This window comes from Bombina bombina, chromosome 5, assembly GCF_027579735.1.
Source record: "Bombina bombina isolate aBomBom1 chromosome 5, aBomBom1.pri, whole genome shotgun sequence".
NCBI lineage: Eukaryota > Metazoa > Chordata > Amphibia > Anura > Bombinatoridae > Bombina > Bombina bombina.
In genome coordinates this window covers 1,078,566,252-1,078,588,832 of record NC_069503.1, presented here as the reverse complement: position 1 = coordinate 1,078,588,832, position 22,581 = coordinate 1,078,566,252, and the positions used below count along the sequence as shown (strand labels likewise).

The following is a 22,581-nucleotide window of genomic DNA, read 5'->3' as shown; positions in this document are numbered from 1 at the left end:
ATAGATTAATTACATCTTTGAATAGAAACATATTTGCAATATACATGTATTAGCAAAAATGCTTCTAGTAAAAGTTATCACTGTTTTAGTGTTAACATTTTTCTATCCACGTGCACGTGAAGCATAGCTGGATATTGTCACTGCATCTACATTTTAAATATTGCAGCTGCTCAGATCATCAGTGGGGCTTGTATCATGTCAGCAATTAAAAAATTGAGTCATTACCAGATGGTACATGCACCTTAGGCTCTCTGAGCAAGTGCTGTGTTTAAAATGTTGGTGCATGGTGCATACTTAAATACTCTTTTGTAACAGCTATAGCTTTTATTAGAAGCATTTTAGCTAATACATGTATATTACAAAAATGCTTCTGTTCAATGCTGGAATGCACCCATGTGGTTTCCAATTTTGGCTGGAATATCCCTTTAAAAAACGGTACTGCGCCTTTAAGAGAAAAAAAGCATACACGTTCTGCAAAACAGCCTAAACATGCACCAAATTTCTCAAAATGTTGTGGTGCAATCTTAACTATAGGTAGTTAAGATTGCACCACAATTTTTGTTAACAATTAACCCCTTAATTTCCAAACCGGATCGAAAATAGGCCCATATCCGGAAAATAAAAACCTTAGCACCTTGCCACAGCCCTGCTGTGGCCCTACCTGCCCTCAGGGATCGAAAGTGTGGGGTAAAAGCTTCGATTTGGCCCAAAACATACACCAGGGCCCTCAGAAGTTAGAGCTTGCTGCTTGCTGACAAAACTAACTGCGCATCTGAGGCGTGAAAATAGGCCCCGCCCATCTCACTCGATGTTTCCTCAGCCTTAAAGAACTGCACCAGAGCAGTTATAACTAGCCATGTGAGTTCTAAGACCTGAAAATTAAGACATGTGTGCCCTAAAAAAGTTGCCAAAAACGTTTATTGCCCACAAAAAACGTTAAAGCACTCCCTTAAAAAAAAAGTGTTTGCTCACAAACATTTGCCATTCACTGTCAACCATATATGTAATTGGCCCCATATACAAGCTAAGTAATGCCCTTCTTTTAGCTCTAGGATTACTGCTTACCCTTACCCTCCTGGGTATAATGTCAGCCTTTCTGAAATACACAGTCTCTCCAGACAAAATATGACTGAACATACCTCATTGCTGCATAGCATGAAACCGTTCCTCACACTGAAGTTTCCTCTACTCCTCAGCCTCTGTGGTAACAGCAATGGACCTTAGTTACAAATGCTAAGATCATCATCCTCCAGGCAGCAGTCTTCACCCATCTGCTGCCTGAGAGTAAATCGTACAAACTGGTACCATTTAAAATAACAAACTCTTGCTTGAAATGAAAAACTAATATTTTATCACCTCTTTCACTTTACCCTTCCTAGTACTTCGAGTAGGCAAAGAGAATGACTGAGGGGTGGAGCTAAGGGAGGAGCTATATAGACAGTTCTGCTGTGGTGCTCTTTGCCACTTCCTGTAGGGAAGGATGATATCCCACAAATAATGGATGAATCCGTGGACTCGTCTTACCTTTATAGAAGAAAAAGATATTGTTTATAGTTTACAGAACTGTATTCCAAAAAAAAGAAGTTATTACATTAGTTACTGTACTATATTCCAAAATAAGTTATTATAGTAGTTGGTGTACTGTATTAAAATAGTTATTACAGTACATGTAGTTAGTGTAAGGTACAGTATTCAAAAATAATAAATGTTATTACAGTAGTTACTGTGCTGTGTTCCAAAATAAATATTAAAAAAAATATTACAGTAGTTCTGTTTGTGTTTTTTTGTGTTTAGTTTTAAGTAGATACAGTATATTCTGCTCTACAGTAGATGTGCTGTACAGTAATATTGCACAGAGCCACCATTACTGAAACCACCGCAGAACTCTACAGCTTTAGTACATTAACACTAATTTGCAGTTATTCATCATTTTATATGCAATTTCAACTTACGACCAAACCAACTTACAAAAGATCCATTGGAACATAAACCTGTCGTAAGTCGAGGTATACCTGTATATTTCTTCCTTCTACGTCTCTTTATGGTGTGGTTTTTATTGTTGTCTCTGTATAAATTATTACTGCCCAGGTTCTAGCTGCTGATTGGTGGCTGCCTATATACTGAGATTGTCATTGGCTTACCCATGTGTTCAATTAGAAACCTGGGCCTCCATTACATATGCTGCGTCGCCGCAAAATCCTCCGCCACCAGATTTTACACGATTTTGGTATTACATATACGGCGTAGCATACAAGTTACTTGCGTAAATTTCACCCGTCGCTCACAAATTATTACTCCCATAGGCTAACATGGGACCGCGTCGTAAATCGGTATCCAATATCCAGCGCAAGGCCTTGTGTGGCAAAAATGGAGAAATCTTACTCCATTTTTACCTCGCCATAAAAGGCAGCCGTAGCAGGCCTTGTGCTGAGTATGGGAGCACCGTAACTCCTGAAAATGCCTGCAAAAATAAACTGACACCTAACGCATGCTCAATGTCTATCTACCTGTCAACCGCAATCCCCCATCGCAATAACTAATAAAGTCTATTAACCCCTAAACCACCATAGCCCACAACGCAATAAACCTAATCAAGTATTAACCCCTAAACCGCCATAGCCCACAACGCAATAAACCTAATCAAGTATTAACCTCTAAACCACCATAGCCCACAACGCAATAAGCCTAACCCCTAACCTAACCCCCCCTAACCTAACCTCCCCTAACCTAACCCCCTCCCAAATAAACTAACATTAGCTAATTTACAAAATACTAAAGTTACCATTAAATATAAAAAAAATTTACACTACTTCTAAAATACAAATAAACTAAGTATAAGTTAAAGGGGCAGTCTAATCAAAATTCAGGAGTAGACTGTCCCTTTAAGCAAGAATTACAGAAAATAAAAAAAACTAAGATTACAGGAAATAAAAAATAAAATTACAAAATTTTAAATAAATTACAGCTAAGACCTATGAAAATAAAAAAGCCCCCCAAAATAAAAACACCCCCTAATCTAATTAACTAACAGTAGCCCTTAAAAGGACTTTTTGCAGGGCATTGCCCCAAGATAATCAGCTCTTTTGCACAAAATCCCCCCAAAAAACCCTTAAAAAACCCTAAGTCTAACCCCCAAGTGGTCCTCACCTGTCCTGAAGTTCAGCAGAGAAGGTCTTGTTCCAGACGGTGAAGTCTTCTTCCAAGCGGTGACCTCTTCTTTCTTCCAGGAACCAGCCGGTGCGGAGCGGAGGGCGGAGTTGAAGACTGGCGATGCTGGAACTGAAGACCGGTGACTGTGGAACTGAAGACCGGCGACTCTGGAACTGAAGACCGGCGACTGCTGAGCCATGGAGCATGGAGGATCCTCTTCATACGATCTCCGCCGTACACTGAATAAGAATTCAAAGTACGCGATTAAAAATGGCGTCTCTTGAATTCCTATTGGCTGATTTGAGCCTTCAAATTCAAATCAGCCAATCGGATGAGAGCTACTGAAATCCTATTGGCTGTTCAAATCAGCCAATAGAATTGCAGTAGCTCTTATCCTATTGGCTGATTTGAACAGCCAATAGGATTTCAGTAGCTTTCATCCGATTGGCTGATTTGAATTTGAAGGCTCAAATCAGCCAATAGGAATTCAAGGGACACCATTTTTAATAGCGTTCCTTGAATTCCTATTCAGTGTACGGCGGAGATCGTATGAAGAGGATCCTCCACGCTCCATGGCTCCGCGGTCGCCGGTCTTCAGTTCCAGAGTCGCCGGTCTTCATCTCCGCGGTCATCGGCTTCAACTCCGCGCTCCGCACCGGCTGGTTCCTGGAAGAAAGAAGAGGTCGCCACTTGGAAGAAGACTTCACCTCCTGGAACAGGACCTTCTCCGCTGAACTTCAGGACAGGTGAGGACCACTTGGGGGTTAGACTTAGGGTTTTTTAAGGTTTTTTTGGGGGGATTTATTTTATTTAGATAGGGTGGGCAGCAAAAGAGCTGAATGCCCTTTTAAGGGCAATGCCCAAAAAATGCCCTTTTCAGGGCAATGGGTAGTTTAGCGTTTTTAGTGTTAGTATTTTTTTGGGGGTTTGGTGGGTGGGGGGTTTACTGGTAGGGGGGCTGTGTGTATTTTTTGTTCAAAAGAGTTGATTATCTTTGGGCAATGCCCTGCAAAAAGTCCTTTAAGGGTTACTGGTAGTTGATTAGATTAGGGGGTGTTTTTATTTTGGGGGGGGCTTTTTTATTTTCATAGGGATTAGGTGTAATTTATTTAAAATTTAGTAATTTTATTTTTTATTTTCTGTCATCTTAGTTTTTTTTATTTTCTGTAATTCTTGCTTAAAGGGACAGTCTACTCCTGCATTTTGATTAGACTGCCCCTTTAATTTATACTTAGTTTATTTTATTTTAGAAGTAGTGTAATTTTTTTTATATTTAATGGTAACTTTAGTATTTTGTAAATTAGCTAATTTTAGTTTATTTAGGGGGGGTTAGGTTAGGTTAGGGGTTAGGTTTATAGCGCCGTGGGCTATGGCGGTTTAGGGGTTAATACTTGATTAGGTTTATTGTGTTGTGGGTTAATGGCGGATTAGGGGTTAATAGTTTTAATAGGTAGTTTGCGATGTTGGGGTTGGCGGATTTATTTAGTTATTACTTGCGGTGTGGGTTTGATGGCGGATATAGGGGTTAATAGTTTAAATAGGCATATTGCGTTTTGGGGGTTGTCAGTCTAGGGGTTAATACATTTAATATTAGTAATGAGAGGGGGGATTGCAGATATAGGGGTTTTACGTGTCAGGCTTATTTTTGGGAGGCGTGTTAGACTTTTACGTGAGATTTGTTATTTTATTTACTTTTCTTAGGCACCGGCAATTTCTAAAGTGCCGTAAGTCACTAGCGACTCCAGAAATTTGTCTTTACGCTCATTTCTGGACATCGCTAGTCTATCAGACTTACGGCACTTTATGAACTGCCGGCGGGGTTTATGTAATACCCTGATGTGCAAGGTGAAATTACGGACAGCGCAGGTTCCCACGCTTGCGCAGAAACCTGTGCCGTATATTTGATCGCGCCCCAGTAGTGCATTGCTGCTCCTTCAACAAATGATACCAAGAGAATGAAGCAAATTTTGATAATAGAAGTGGAAAGTTGTTTGAAATTGTATGTTCTACCTAAACCATGGAAGAAAATGTTTGGGTTTCATGTCCCTTTAAACAAATATTTACACCTTGGAAATGAAAGAACTGAGACTATTTTTCAAGTACAAGTCAGCTATATTTAACCCACTGATTGTCAGAAAAGGATTGGAATTGCATTACAGTCATCTCTCACAGCAATTTCCCTATCTGGTATAGTATAAGCAACAAGTATTTTACATACAGTTTTCTTACAAGGTTTTGAAGGAAAAGTATTTTATTGATATGAATATAAGGGTAATGTGTAATAATTCCTATATTTTATTTACATATGAAAGAAACAATTTGAATAATTTATGAGTGTGTTTGCTTTAAGTAAGGCTACACTAACGTTACATATTTAATGGTAATGGAACATTGTATTTTTTGCTTTTTTAATCATTTTACAGCTCATATTATAATAAAATTGTCAAAGATCGAGATAATACAATTTAGGTTGATTTATCAACTTATTTTTCAGCTAGATTCATAGGATGTGATTACTATGAAAAAAGCCATCTAACACACCGTAGACACCTTGATAAACTATTTCTGTATAAAACAGTGTTATAAAGGAAATATAACAAATGTATAAAGTAATTGATTCACAAGTTGCGCATTGCATAGAAGCAATACAGAGTTAACAGTTCAGGTAACATTATGTTTCCCAGATGGTAATTTTCTCCTGAGCACTTATTGTAGTGGAGGTTTTAGCAATGAGCTTATATTATTGAGATGGTATTTGCAGCTGCTAAATGTTAGTTCAATCCACTACTAAATGACAAGCAATCCAATAATGTCCTGTGCTTTGGAAATGTATTACTAAACATGGATATAAGTGCAACAGATGCATTATTTTTTTAAACAGCTATAATCTAGATCATGCATTTTAAAATAATTGGATAGTCACTCAATGTAACAATCAATGTAACATTTCATTACATACTGCTTATAATTACATTCTATTTATATTTATGGAATATTAATAAATGTAAGTCTACAAATTCCCAAAGCATTTGCACAGCCAGGCTTTGGAGAATAATTAAAAATAACATGAATAATGTAACCATTTTAAAATGAATTCTATCAACTTATAATTTATAGAGAGAAAGAGAGATGGACAAACCCGTAGGGGTACATTATAGACAAGAAATGGAAAGCCAATCCAGGTGGACTATTGTGTCTCTTTATTTTTATTGGTTTAAAGGGACAGTGAAACCAAAATTACATTTTTATGGTTTAGAAAAGGCATGCAGTTTAAAAATGTCTACAACAATGTGACTTGAAATGTTTTCCGTTGTTGCAAATATTGCTTTCATAGAGTACTAAAGGCACATGCATATTCCTGAACTCCTATGAGCCTACCTAGATTTACTGTTCAACAAATGATACCAAGAAAATAAAGCAAATTTGATAATAAAAGTAAATGGGAACATTTTTAAATTGAATACTATGAATAGTGACATTTTTATTTTGACTTTACTGTTTACGGACATTAAAAGAACAATATTAAATCTAATTTTAAATGGTTTATGTTAAAAAAAACACACAATTATATTAGACCATTTTGAAACTATCTGTTACTGCAATATGTCCCACAAATACGTGAAACGAGAATTTACTTAAGTATTAGTTACAGATTTCTATGAAGAAGTAACACCTTTTAAAAGGTTATATGGAAATTGTGGGGTGTTTTTTTAAAAAAAAAAATACAAATAAATTAAAAACTGTGATTTTAATAATCACTTTTTATGTCCTTTAGTAATCATCATGTCTTTGAGACCTCAGAGTCTATAAATGACATTTTATTGGTTAATTAAACCAATAAGACATTAAACTTCACTTCAAGCAATACAGACCCCCTCCTTTCCGGGAAGCAAACTCAAACAGACATATTTCCCTACTACAAGTAATACAGACATACACCTTTCCTGTAAGCAAACTCAGACTGACATTATATTTCACTAACACAAGTAATACAGACACCCACCTTTCCGGTAAGCAAACTCAAACAGACATATTTCCCTACTACAAGTAATACAGACATACACCTTTCCTGTAAGCAAACTCAGACTGACATTATATTTCACTAACACAAGTAATACAGACATACATCTTTCCTGTAAGCAAACTCAAACAGACATATTTCCCTACTACAAGTAATACAGACATACACCTTTCCTGTAAGCAAACTCAGACTGACATTACATTTCACTAACACAAGTAATACAGACATACACCTTTCCTGTAAGCAAACTCAGACTGACATTATATTTCACTAACACAAGTAATACAGACATACACCTTTCCGGTAAGCAAACTCAAACAGACATAGTTCCCTACTACAAGTAATACAGACATACACCTTTCCTGTAAGCAAACTCAGACTGACATTATATTTCACTAACACAAGTAATACAGACATACATCTTTCCTGTAAGCAAACTCAAACAGACATATTTCACTACTATAAGTAGTACAGACATACACCTTTCCTGTAAGCAAACTCAGACTGACATTATATTTCACTAACACAAGTAATACAGACATACACCTTTCCTGTAAGCAAACTCAGACTGACATTATATTTCACTAACACAAGTAATACAGACATACACCTTTCCGGTAAGCAAACTCAAACAGACATATTTCCCTACTACAAGTAATACAGACATACACCTTTCCTGTAAGCAAACTCAGACTGACATTATATTTCACTAACACAAGTAATACAGACATACACCTTTCCTGTAAGCAAACTCAGACTGACATTATATTTCACTAACACAAGTAATACAGACATACACCTTTCCTGTAAGCAAACTCAAACAGACATATTTCCCTACTACAAGTAATACAGACATACACCTTTCCTGTAAGCAAACTCAGACTGACATTATATTTCACTAACACAAGTAATACAGACATACACCTTTCCGGTAAGCAAACTCAAACAGACATATTTCCCTACTACAAGTAATACAGACATACACCTTTCCTGTAAGCAAACTCAGACTGACATTATATTTCACTAACACAAGTAATACAGACATACATCTTTCCTGTAAGCAAACTCAAACAGACATATTTCACTACTATAAGTAGTACAGACATACACCTTTCCTGTAAGCAAACTCAGACTGACATTATATTTCACTAACACAAGTAATACAGACATACACCTTTCCTGTAAGCAAACTCAGACTGACATTATATTTCACTAACACAAGTAATACAGACATACACCTTTCCTGTGAGCAAACTCAGACTGACATTATATTTCACTAACACAAGTAATACAGACATACACCTTTCCTGTGAGCAAACTCAGACAAACATTATATTTCCCTACTACAAGTAATACAGACATACACCTTTCCTGTAAGCAAACTCAGACTGACATTATATTTCACTAACACAAGTAATACAGACATACATCTTTCCTGTAAGCAAACTCAAACAGACATATTTCACTACTATAAGTAGTACAGACATACACCTTTCCTGTGAGCAAACTCAGACAAACATTATATTTCACTAACACAAGTAATACAGACATACACCTTTCCTGTGAGCAAACTCAGACAAACATTATATTTCACTAACACAAGTAATACAGACATACACCTTTCCGGTAAGCAAACTCAAACAGACATATTTCCCTACTACAAGTAATACAGACATACACCTTTCCTGTAAGCAAACTCAGACTGACATTATATTTCACTAACACAAGTAATACAGACATACATCTTTCCTGTAAGCAAACTCAAACAGACATATTTCCCTACTACAAGTAATACAGACATACACCTTTCCTGTAAGCAAACTCAGACTGACATTATATTTCACTAACACAAGTAATACAGACATACACCTTTCCTGTAAGCAAACTCAGACTGACATTATATTTCACTAACACAAGTAATACAGACATACACCTTTCCTGTAAGCAAACTCAAACAGACATATTTCACTACTATAAGTAGTACAGACATACACCTTTCCTGTGAGCAAACTCAGACTGACATTATATTTCACTAACACAAGTAATACAGACATACATCTTTCCTGTAAGCAAACTCAAACAGACATATTTCACTACTATAAGTAGTACAGACATACACCTTTCCTGTAAGCAAACTCAGACTGACATTATATTTCACTAACACAAGTAATACAGACATACACCTTTCCGGTAAGCAAACTCAAACAGACATATTTCCCTACTACAAGTAATACAGACATACACCTTTCCTGTAAGCAAACTCAGACTGACATTATATTTCACTAACACAAGTAATACAGACATACATCTTTCCTGTAAGCAAACTCAAACAGACATATTTCACTACTATAAGTAGTACAGACATACACCTTTCCTGTGAGCAAACTCAGACTGACATTATATTTCACTAACACAAGTAATACAGACATACACCTTTCCTGTAAGCAAACTCAGACTGACATTATATTTCACTAACACAAGTAATACAGACATACACCTTTCCGGTAAGCAAACTCAAACAGACATATTTCCCTACTACAGACTGACATTATATTTCACTAACACAAGTAATACAGACATACACCTTTCCTGTAAGCAAACTCAGACTGACATTATATTTCACTAACACAAGTAATACAGACATACACCTTTCCTGTAAGCAAACTCAGACTGACATTATATTTCACTAACACAAGTAATACAGACATACACCTTTCCGGTAAGCAAACTCAAACAGACATATTTCCCTACTACAGACTGACATTATATTTCACTAACACAAGTAATACAGACATACACCTTTCCGGTAAGCAAACTCAAACAGACATATTTCCCTACTACAAGTAATACAGACATACACCTTTCCTGTAAGCAAACTCAGACTGACATTATATTTCACTAACACAAGTAATACAGACATACACCTTTCCGGTAAGCAAACTCAAACAGACATATTTCCCTACTACAAGTAATACAGACATACACCTTTCCTGTAAGCAAACTCAGACTGACATTATATTTCACTAACACAAGTAATACAGACATACATCTTTCCTGTAAGCAAACTCAGACTGACATTATATTTCACTAACACAAGTAATACAGACATACACCTTTCCTGTAAGCAAACTCAGACTGACATTATATTTCACTAACACAAGTAATACAGACATACACCTTTCCGGTAAGCAAACTCAAACAGACATATTTCCCTACTACAAGTAATACAGACATACACCTTTCCTGTAAGCAAACTCAGACTGACATTATATTTCACTAACACAAGTAATACAGACATACACCTTTCCTGTAAGCAAACTCAGACTGACATTATATTTCACTAACACAAGTAATACAGACATACACCTTTCCTGTGAGCAAACTCAGACAAACATTATATTTCCCTACTACAAGTAATACAGACATACACCTTTCCTGTAAGCAAACTCAGACTGACATTATATTTCACTAACACAAGTAATACAGACATACATCTTTCCTGTAAGCAAACTCAAACAGACATATTTCACTACTATAAGTAGTACAGACATACACCTTTCCTGTGAGCAAACTCAGACAAACATTATATTTCCCTACTACAAGTAATACAGACATACACCTTTCCTGTAAGCAAACTCAGACTGACATTATATTTCACTAACACAAGTAATACAGACATACATCTTTCCTGTAAGCAAACTCAAACAGACATATTTCACTACTATAAGTAGTACAGACATACACCTTTCCTGTGAGCAAACTCAGACAAACATTATATTTCACTAACACAAGTAATACAGACATACACCTTTCCGGTAAGCAAACTCAAACAGACATATTTCCCTACTACAAGTAATACAGACATACACCTTTCCTGTAAGCAAACTCAGACTGACATTATATTTCACTAACACAAGTAATACAGACATACATCTTTCCTGTAAGCAAACTCAAACAGACATATTTCCCTACTACAAGTAATACAGACATACACCTTTCCTGTAAGCAAACTCAGACTGACATTATATTTCACTAACACAAGTAATACAGACATACACCTTTCCTGTAAGCAAACTCAGACTGACATTATATTTCACTAACACAAGTAATACAGACATACACCTTTCCTGTAAGCAAACTCAAACAGACATATTTCACTACTATAAGTAGTACAGACATACACCTTTCCTGTGAGCAAACTCAGACTGACATTATATTTCACTAACACAAGTAATACAGACATACATCTTTCCTGTAAGCAAACTCAAACAGACATATTTCACTACTATAAGTAGTACAGACATACACCTTTCCTGTAAGCAAACTCAGACTGACATTATATTTCACTAACACAAGTAATACAGACATACATCTTTCCTGTAAGCAAACTCAAACAGACATATTTCACTACTACAAGTAATACAGACATACACCTTTCCTGTAAGCAAACTCAAACAGACATATTTCACTACTATAAGTAGTACAGACATACACCTTTCCTGTGAGCAAACTCAGACAAACATTATATTTCCCTACTACAAGTAATACAGACATACACCTTTCCTGTAAGCAAACTCACCTTTTAATTGAGATCAGGTGCAAGTGTCCCTTCACCTGACTGCAAGGCAACTTATCACATAACCATTGTTATAGTAATGTAGTTCTTACCCCTTTTCTTGCTGTGTCATAAAAGTGCATCTACAACTTATTGTGCTCAAGGGCAGGTTCCCCCTCACTTTTGTTTATGTTTGTCAATGTAAGTGTAGGGATGTACATTGTATAGTCTTACATAATGTCTCATTGTTAGTTTTTTTATTGTATTGTACCCTTATGATTGTAATTTACCTTTATATAGTGCTGCGTAAAATGTTGGCGCTTTATAAATAAATGATAATAATAATATAAATAGTAACAGTGCATTGTGACTGCATGTGGAGTGTTAAGGCTGGTGTCTGATAAAGACTTTTAGCAGCTTAGGATATAAGGGAGATACAGATATGTTGTTAAACATTACAAATGTGTACCAAACATGGTAACAGATTTGATTTATTGAATTGTGATGGGATTCAGGGCCAGACTAGGATTAAAAAGCAGCCCTGGAAAAATATGAAGACCAGCCCTATTTTCTGTTGAGTCGGTAGAGTGCACATCCCATTTTGCTCAAAGGGGATTACTGGGTTACTCATTCTCCCAATATTTTTTTCAGAATTAAATTATATTAGTTTGTATTAAATAAAAGTGCCAGATTGTAGTTATATAGGCACCCTACAACCCAGTTGCATTCATTAATCACACTTTAAAGTGCAGTTTTCCAGCCCAAGCTGCTGCAGCCCACCGGGAAATCTCCTGGTATATTGGTAGGCCAATTTCAGCCATAATTGGAATACTATGTAAAATAAAATGACATTTTCAATGAGCACAAAAATGATTTCCGACAAGGGATAAGCAAAAACAAAGGGGACTGCCTCGTGGTCTCTAGAGATAGAAATGTCTGGGTGGAGTCAGGCAATGTAATTGGTGGCTTGGAAGGCATCACAAGCAGAGCCGGGCAGCCCTGGTTTCACTCTGGAAGCTGGAGCATTTGCGCTGATAGAGACATAGCAGGAAGGGCAGAGATGCAGGGACAGTTGGCAGTACTGAACGTATTACTGAGGTTCATTTATTTTTCACTATGCTTTGTGGCTGTTTTAAGAACTTCATAACAGGTCTAGACAGCTATACTAGCATGGTGTTTTCATAGCCTTACAGAAACAGAATAAGCGCCTGTAACACAGGGGTGGAACTACCAAAGGTGCAGAAGGTTCGTGGCACCAGAGCCCAAGTCCTGTGGGGAGTCCCATAGAAGCCAGTCTATACATAGATGTGTGCAGAATGTGTAAAATCTAATGCAGGGGAGCGTTTTAGTAGTGCAGGTTGTAGGTCCATCTTTATCTATCTACTCAAAATCATTATACTGTAACTGTTATGGTTTAGCAGCTCCCAGAGAAATATATAGCTGTCACTATTAAATAGACTTTAACCTTAAAAAAGTAGGTAACATTTATGATCTATATTTAGAAATACTAATTATATTTTACCTGAAACAAGGTTTCCATTAAAGCTGTTTAAACTGATGTTGAAATTAATGATAAGTCCATGTTTTGTGCGCAAGTTGTCTGTGGGATAGAAGATTAGTTACTGATAAACAAAAAGAAACACTAGCACCGCACAAGCATAAAAAATATTTATTATTCAACACAGGAACATTAGTTTATTTTTTTAGATGTAATAAAGTAAACAAAAGTCATTTTAATTTCCCTTCAATATTGGACACTGGACAGTGTTTGTGCAGCTTTCAGCTGCTTAACTGGCCACAAGGGTTTAACCTCCTGTTCCGATCAGCCAATAGAATGCGAGCTCAATCTGATTGGCTGATCGGATCGGCCAATCGGATTGAACTTGATTCTGATTGGCTGATTCCATCAGCCAATCAGAATTTTCCTACCTTAATTCCGATTGGCTGATAGAATCCTATCAGCCAATCGGAATTCGAGGGACGCCATCTTGGATGATGTCCCTTAAAGGAGCCTTCATTCGTCGGTAGTCCGTCGGGCCAGCAGGATGTTCCGCATCGGAGGTCTGCAAGATGGATCTGGAAGAAAGAAGATTGAAGATGCCGTTGATAGAAGACTTCAGCCGGATCATGGACCTCTTCAGATTCCGCTTGGATGATGACTTCAGCCGGATCATGGACCTCTTCAGCTCCCGCTTGGATGATGACTTCAGCCGGATCATGGACCTCTTCAGCCCCCTGCTTGGGCTTGGATCAGGACATCGGAGGAGCTCTTCTGGATCGATCGGTGAACCTGGTATGGTGAAGATAAGGTAGGAAGATCTTCAGGGGCTTAGTGTTAGGTTTATTTAAGGGGGGTTTGGGTTAGATTAGGGGAATGTGGGTGGTGGGTTGTAATGTTGGGGAGGGGTATTGTATGTGTTTTTTTTACAGGCAAAAGAGCTGAATTCTTTGGGGCATGCCCCGCAAAGGGCCCTGTTCAGGGCTGGTAAGGTAAAAGAGCTTTGAACTTTCGTAATTTAGAATAGGGTAGGGCATTTTTTTATTTTGGGGGGCTTTGTTATTTTATTAGGGGGCTTAGAGTAGGTGTAAGTAGTTTAAAATTGTTGTAATATTTTTCTGATGTTTGTAAATATTTTTTTATTTTTTGTAACTTAGTTCTTTTTTATTTTTTGTACTTTAGTTAGTTTATTTCATTGTATTTATTTGTAGATATTGTATTTAATTAATGTATTGATAGTGTAGTGTTAGGTTTAATTGTAGGTAATTGTAGGTATTTTATTTAATTAATTTATTGATAGTGTAGTGTTAGGTTTAATTGTAACTTAGGTTAGGATTTATTTTACAGGTAAATTTGTAATTATTTTAACTATTTTAGCTATTAAATAGTTCTTAACTATTTAATAGCTATTGTACCTGGTTAAAATAAATACAAAGTTACCTGTAAAATAAATATAAATCCTAAAATAGCTATAATATAAATATAATTTATATTGTAGCTATATTAGGATTTATTTTACAGGTAAGTATTTAGCTTTAAATAGGAATAATTTATTTAATAAAAGTTAATTTATTTCGTTAGATTTAAATTATATTTAACTTAGGGGGGTGTTAGTGTTAGGGTTAGACTTAGCTTTAGGGGTTAATACATTTATTAGAATAGCGGTGAGCTCCAGTCGGCAGATTAGGGGTTAATAATTGAAGTTAGGTGTCGGCGATGTTAGGGAGGGCAGATTAGGGGTTAATACTATTTATTATAGGGTTATTGAGGCGGGAGTGAGGCGGATTAGGGGTTAATAACTTTATTATAGTAGCGGTGCAGTCCGCTCGGCAGATTAGGGGTTAATAAGTGTAGGCAGGTGGAGGCGACGTTGAGGGGGGCAGATTAGGGGTTAATAAATATAATATAGGGGTCGGCGGTGTTAGGGGCAGCAGATTAGGGGTACATAAGTATAACGTAGGTGGCGGTCGGCAGATTAGGGGTTAAAAAAATTTAATCGAGTGTCGGCGATGTGGGGGGGGGGGCTCGGTTTAGGGGTACATAGGTAGTTTATGGGTGTTAGTGTACTTTAGAATACAGTAGTTAAGAGCTTTATGAACCGGCGTTAGCCCAGAAAGCTCTTAACTACTGACTTTTTTCTGCGGCTTGAGTTTTGTCGTTAGAATTCTAACGCTCACTTCAGACACGACTCTAAATACCGGAGTTAGGAAGATCCCATTGAAAAGATAGGATACGCAATTGACGTAAGGGGATCTGCGGTATGGAAAAGTCGCGGCTGAAAAGTGAGCGTTAGACCCTTTCCTGACTGACTCCAAATACCGGCGGTAGCCTAAAACCAGCGTTAGGAGCCTCTAACGTTGGTTTTCGCAGCTACCGCCAAACTCCAAATCTAGGCCTTAGAGAGCACAATATTTACACTCATTCCATGTTAATTTATTTGTGCATATTAGATTTAACACTTATACATAAACACTAGGTTCACACACATAGGATTACAAGGATTAGGGCGCACACAAGCCCTTTACCTTCCCAAACCCCCTTCTCATATTCCTCCCCAACACCTTAGACCTTTTTTACTTCTAAAACCTTTTTTCCATTATTTATTAACCCCTAATTTAAGTTAATTTAACGAATCTCAATAGCATTTTCAGGTGTATTTAAAAGCCCACTAGCAAATGCTAGGGTTAACGGAAAATGAAACTCAAAATATCTCTTTCATGATTCAGATAGATAATATAATTTTAAACAATGTTTCAATTTACTTCTATTATCTAATTTGTTTCATTCTTAGGGTATCCTTTGTTGGAGAAATAGCAATGCACATAGGTGAGCCAATCACACGAGGAATGTGCAGCCACCAATCAGCAGCTACTGAGCCTATTCAGATATGCTTTCAACAAAAGATATCAATAGAATAAAGCAAATTAGATAATAGAAGTAAATTGGAAAGTTGTTTAAAATGTCATGCTCTGTCTGAATCATGAAAGAGAAAATTAACCAACATGTAATACCAGATCGAGATCTTTTAATTAAGCAGGGCCAAATGTTTGTGCAATCAATCGACTGCACTTGACTTGAGGAGTTAAACACATTTTTAAAGTCATGTGTGTGAGCTGGGAGCTGCATCCCCTGAGCAGACAAATTGCTGGTGATTGGTGAGTATGTGTGTTTGCTGTTTCTGATTGGCTCACCTGCTCAGGGAATGTAATGGACAGTTTATTGTATTACCTCAGTTGGCTTTTTTTTAACTTTATGGGGCCGATTTATCAAGCTTTGTATGGAGCTTGATGCCCCTTGTTTCTAAAGACCACTGCTCCATAACCTGTCCGCCTGTTCTGAGGCTGCAGACAGAGATCAACCCAATTGAAAACGATTGGGTTGATTGACACCCCCTGCTAGCGGCCCATTGGCCGCAAATCTGCAGGGGGCGGCCAATGCTGTAGGGAAAAGAAGGTGCAATTTATCATTTCGTTGTTCATAACTTTAACCTCTTCAATGTGCGTTTCTACCTGTAGGCGCATGACGAGCCCTTCTTGTCATTCAGGGGGATCGCTGATTAAACACTGTTTTTGGTGAGCCCCTCACTACAGGTTGGATCATTTGTGGCTTAGTGGGCGGCACTCCCAGGCTTCATGAAAGTGCCGGTGACATCACCAATTACACATGTGGTGATGTCACAAAGGAACAAGTATACATATTAGTATCTGCAAGGGAACTGGATGAGGGAGGATTTTAAAACCCCTCAATCTCAGTTCCCTTAGCAGCTACAAATCTCCAAGACCCCTCAAAGAGAATCGTCTTAGAGCAGTAAGACACAACAGATTGTTTAAAACTAAAGTTAAAAAACACATGGGGATCTGCTTGTGGGTGTTACATTATATGCACAATAATAAAAATCTGGTATGTCTAGAGAACCCTAATAAAGTTTATTTTCTAGCAGAGAAGTCTCTCCCTTAAAAAAAGATATGCATTTTCTCTGTATAGTCAGGTGATCACTGTGGTAACAGCAAACATCTTGCAAGAAAAAAAGTGCTTTTATTTCTGTTCTGCACAATAGGGCCTCTCTAATCTACATTATAATCCCCAAAAGCCTGTATGGGTCCCTATTTCACATATGACAACCCTTGATGACAATTTATTAAAGTGATCACAGTAACAGCAGTGGTCATCTGGCTAGTAAAAATATACATCTTTTTTTACTTAATCTTCTCTCCCCTTTTTGCCACCATTTCACCCTTTTGTGGCATCCTGTATTCTCTATGTGCCATCCTCTCTCCCCATTGTGCAATTCTCTCTACCCCTTAACCAATTATCTCTACCCCTTGCATTCTCTTTACCCTTTGTGCCATTCTCTCTACCCCTTGCATCATTCTCTCTACCCCTTGTGCCATTCTCTCTACCCCTTGTGCCATTCTCTCTACCCTTTGTGCCATTCTCTCTACCCTTGTGCCATTCTCTCTACCCTTTCTGCCATTCTCTCTCCCCATTGTGCCATTCTCTCTACCCTTGTGCAATTCTCTCTACTCTTGTGCCATTCTCTCTACCCCTTAAGCCATTCTCTCTACCCTTTGTGCCATTCTCTCTACCCTTTGTGCCATTCTCTCTACCCTTGTGCCATTCTCTCTACCCCTTGTGCCATTCTCTCTACCCTTGTGCCATTCTCTCAACCCTTTGTGCCATTCTCTCTACCCTTTCTGCCATTCTCTCTCCCCATTGTGCCATTCTCTCTACCCTTGTGCAATTCTCTCTACTCTTGTGCCATTCTCTCTACCCCTTAAGCCATTCTCTCTACCCTTTGTGCCATTCTCTCTACCCTTTGTGCCATTCTCTCTACCCTTGTGCCATTCTCTCTACCCCTTGTGCCATTCTCTCTACCCTTGTGCCATTCTCTCTATCCCTTGTGCCATTCTCTCTACCACTTGTGCCATTCTCTCTACCCCTTGTGCCATTCTCTCTACCCCTTGTGTCATTCTCTCTACCACTTGTGCCATTCTGCTTCCCTCATCTTCTCTCCCCTTTTTGCCACCATTTTGTGGCATCCTGTATTCCTTATGTGCCATTCTCTCTCCCCTTTGTGCCCTCCACTCTCTCTTCTAGGGGCCCTACTCCTCTCTCACCTTCATTTCTCTCCTTTTTATCATCATCATCTCTTTTGTTAGTACCATATTTATGTCTCAGACTCTCTCACCTTTGTGCTGGTTTCTCTTATATGAATGCCCTTTGCACCATGTCCCGTGCCTCTCATTTATATTTATGCCATCCTTGAATTATATAGTACCTTCCCTGTTTCATCTGTACAGTCCTCATAGTCCATTGTGTCTTCATATCTATTGCCTTATCATAGGTAGAAACCAATGTGAGACTTGTTTGTCGGTTATGTTAAAAGCGTAATGGGATTTTTTTTAAATTATAACAAATTTAAAAAGAAATATAATTAATATAATTTTAGGGTATTCAGTAGGTTTAAAATTGATCATTTATCAAAGGGAAGCAGTTTGTTCCTCACCTTTTGTCTCCCTTTTCTAAATACACAGAACTGAAAAAGAAAACATATTAACTTATTTGGAGAGAAAGGTCTAAAAATAGCACAAAGCTGCGTGTATGTTATTTTATTTTTTAGCACAAGCTGTCATCCTGTGATGCTGCAAATTCAAATAGATATGCAAACATTTAATTATCTCACCTGTTTGTTTCAGGAGCTGTATTCTCAGTCCTATGATGCAGTGGGTGTTATGTTTGCGTCCATCCCTGGCTTCGCAGATTTTTATTCCCAGACTGAAATGAATAACCAAGGAGTTGAATGTCTGCGTTTGCTGAATGAAATAATTGCTGATTTCGATGAGGTAAATAACATTTTAATTTTTTGTCAAAGTTTAGTTTTCAGTAATTGACAAAGATAATTTGTATAATGCAATTGTATAAAATTTATAATTTGCATGCTTTTATTTTCTATTATTAAAGGGACATTAAAGTCAAAATTAAATTTCATGATTCATATAAAATATGCAATTTGGAACAGCTTTCCAATTTCCTTTGTTCTCTTAAATTTCATGCTTCATATAAAATATGCAATTTGGAACAGCTTTCCAATTTCCTTTGTTCTCTTAGTATCCTTTGCTGCAAAGCATATCTTGGTAGGCTCAATAACAGCAATGCACTGTTGGGGACTAGGTGAGGACTGAACATATATGGCTCTTGTGTGCAGCTAGCTCCGAGTAGTGCTTTGCTGCTTCTGAGCCTACTCTTTAGTATCAGTGGAGGTCATCCTAACCTTCAGTGACTGCTATTTGCTTTCTAAAATGCTTATTGGCTGAGAAGCACTTCATGTAAATGCTCATTGGTTGAAAGGCATATTCTTGATAGTTCTCATTGGTTGATGGGCACATCCATGATAGTGCACATTGGTTAATAGGTACATACTGCTAAAGATACTGAGCATTATAAAAAAAATACCAAAATGTCCATGAGCGGGACAGTGTACTGTAGATTTGTATCCCTTCTGATGTATTTCCATGTATCCATTCTACCTGCTACAGTATAATACATTGTTTACAAATATTTAATTTACCTTTGTTTCTCCAACATTGGTGTGTCCGGTCCACGGCATCATCCTTACTTGTGGGATATTCTCTTCCCCAACAGGAAATGGCAAAGAGTCCCAGCAAAGCTGGTCACATGATCCCTCCTAGGCTCCGCCCACCCCAGTCATTCTCTTTGCCGTAGCACAGGCAACATCTCCACGGAGATGGTTAAGAGTTTTTTGTAGTTTTATTCTTCTATCAAGTGTTTGTTATTTTAAAATAGTGCTGGTATGTACTATTTACTCTGAAACAGAAAAGGATGAAGATTTCTGTTTGTAAGAGGGAGATGATTTTTAGCAGACAGTAACTAAAATCGATTGCTGTTTCCACACAGGACTGTTGAGATGAAGTAACTTCAGTTGGGGGAAACAGTTAGCAGTCTTTTCTGCTTAAGGTATGACTAGCCATATTTCTAACAAGACCATGTAATGCTGGAAGGCTGTCATTTCCCCTCATGGGGACCGGTAAGCCATTTTCTTAGTTAAACATAAAAGAATAAAGGGCTTCAAAAAGGGCTTAAAAACTGGTAGACATTTTTCTGGGCTAAAACAATTGCTTTACTAGGCATATTATGCAGATTCTAACTAATTATTGGTATTATAATCTTGGGGAACGTTTAGAAAAACGGCAGGCACTGTGTTGGACACCTTTTTCAGATGGGGGCCTTTCTAGTTATAGACAGAGCCTCATTCTGGGACTGTATAGGGGTTAAATGTAAAAACGGCTCCGGTTCCGTTAATTTAAGGGTTAAAGCTCTGAAATTTGGTGTGCAATACTTTTAATGCTTTAAGACACTGTGGTGAAATTTTGGTGAATTTTGAACAATTCCTTCATACTTTTTCACATATTCAGTAATAAAGTGTTTTCAGTTTGAAATTTAAAGTGACAGTAACGGTTTTATTTTAAAACGTTTTTTGTGCTTTGTTGACAAGTTTAAGCCTGTTTAACATGTCTGTACCATCAGATAAGCTATGTTCTATATGTATGAAAGCCAATGTGTCTCCCCATTTAAATTTATGTGATAATTGTGCCATAGTGTCCAAACAAAGTAAGGACAGTAATGCAACAGATAATGATATTGCCCAAGATGATTCCTCAAATGAGGGGAGTAAACATGATACTACATCATCCCCTACTGTGTCTACACCAGTTATGCCCACACAGGAGGCCCCTAGTACATCTAGTGCGCCAATACTTATTACCATGTAACAATTAACGGCTGTAATGGATAACTCCATAGCGAATCTTTTATCCAAAATGCCTACTTATCAGAGAAAGCGCGATTGCTCTGTTTTAAACACTGAAGAGCAAGAGGACACTGATGATAACTGTTCTGACATACCCTCACACCAATCTCAAGGGGCCATGAGGGAGGTTTTGTCTGATGGAGAAATTTCAGATTCAGGAAAAATTTCTCATCAAGCTGAACCTGATGTTGTGACATTTAAATTTAAATTAGAACATCTCCGCGCACTGCTTAAGGAGGTGTTATCTACTCTGGATGATTGTGACAATTTGGTCATTCGAGAGAAATTATGTAAGATGGACAAGTTCCTAGAGGTTCCAGTGCCCCCCGACGCTTTTCCTATACCCAAGCGGGTGGCGGACATAGTAAATAAAGAGTGGGAAAGGCCCGGCATACCTTTTGTCCCCCCCCCCCTATATTTAAGAAATTATTTCCTATAGTCGACCCCAGAAAGGACTTATGGCAGACAGTCCCCAAGGTCGAGGGGGCGGTTTCTACTCTAAACAAACGCACTACTATTCCTATCGAAGATAGTTCTGCTTTCAATGATCCTATGGATAAGAAATTAGAGGGTTTGCTTAAAAAGATTTTTGTACAGCAAGGTTACCTTCTACAACCAATTTCATGCATTGTTCCTGTCACTACGGCAGCGTGTTTCTGGTTCGAGGAACTAGAAAAATCGCTCAGTAAAGAATCTTCGTATGAGGAGGTTATGGACAGAGTTCAAGCACTTAAATTGGCTAACTCTTTTGTTTTAGATGCCGCTTTGCAATTAGCTAGATTAGCGGCGAAAAATTCAGGGTTTGCTGTTGTGGCGCGCAGAGTGCTTTGGCTAAAGTCTTGGTCAGCGGATGTGTCTTCCAAGACAAAATTGCTTAACATTCCTTTCAAAGGTAAAACATTATTTGGACCTGATTTGAAAGAGATTATTTCAGACATCACTGGGGGAAAGGGCCACGCCCTCCCACAGGATTGGTCTTTTAAGGCTAATAATAAGCCTAATTTTCGTCCCTTTCGCAGAAACGGACCAGTCTCTAATTCTGTATCCTCTAAGCAAGAGGGTAATACTTCACAACCCAAACCAGCCTGGAAACCAATGCAAGGCTGGAACAAGGGTAAGCAGGCCAAGAAGCCTACCACTGCTACCAAAACAGCATGAAGGGATAGCCCCCGATCCGGGACTGGATCTAGTGGGGGGCAGACTTTCTCTCTTTGCTCAGGCTTGGGCAAGAGATGTTCAGTATCCTTGGGCGCTAGAAATAGTTTCTCAAGGTTATCTCCGGGAATTCAAGGAACTACCCCCAAGGGGAAGGTTCCACAGGTCTCAATTATCTTCAAACCAAATAAAGAGACAGGCATTCTTACATTGTGTAGAAGACCTGTTAAAGATGGGAGTGATACATCCAGTTCCAATAAGAGAACAAGGAATGGGATTTTATTCCAATCTGTTCATAGTTCCCAAAAAAGAGGGAACATTCAGACCAATTTTGGATCTAAAGATCCTAAACAAATTTCTCAGGGTACCATCGT

General features: G+C 37.9%; 1 protein-coding gene across 1 annotated transcript in view; it reads left to right on the top strand.

Moving 5' to 3' along the window:
* Positions 1 to 22,581, top strand: part of ADCY8 (adenylate cyclase 8) — a 937,503-nt gene that overhangs the window by 840,689 nt on the left and 74,233 nt on the right. Inside the window, exon 17 of the mRNA XM_053715945.1 lies at positions 18,921 to 19,067. Within this exon, the coding sequence (XP_053571920.1) occupies positions 18,921 to 19,067 (147 nt within the window). The remainder of the gene's footprint in view (positions 1 to 18,920; positions 19,068 to 22,581) is intronic.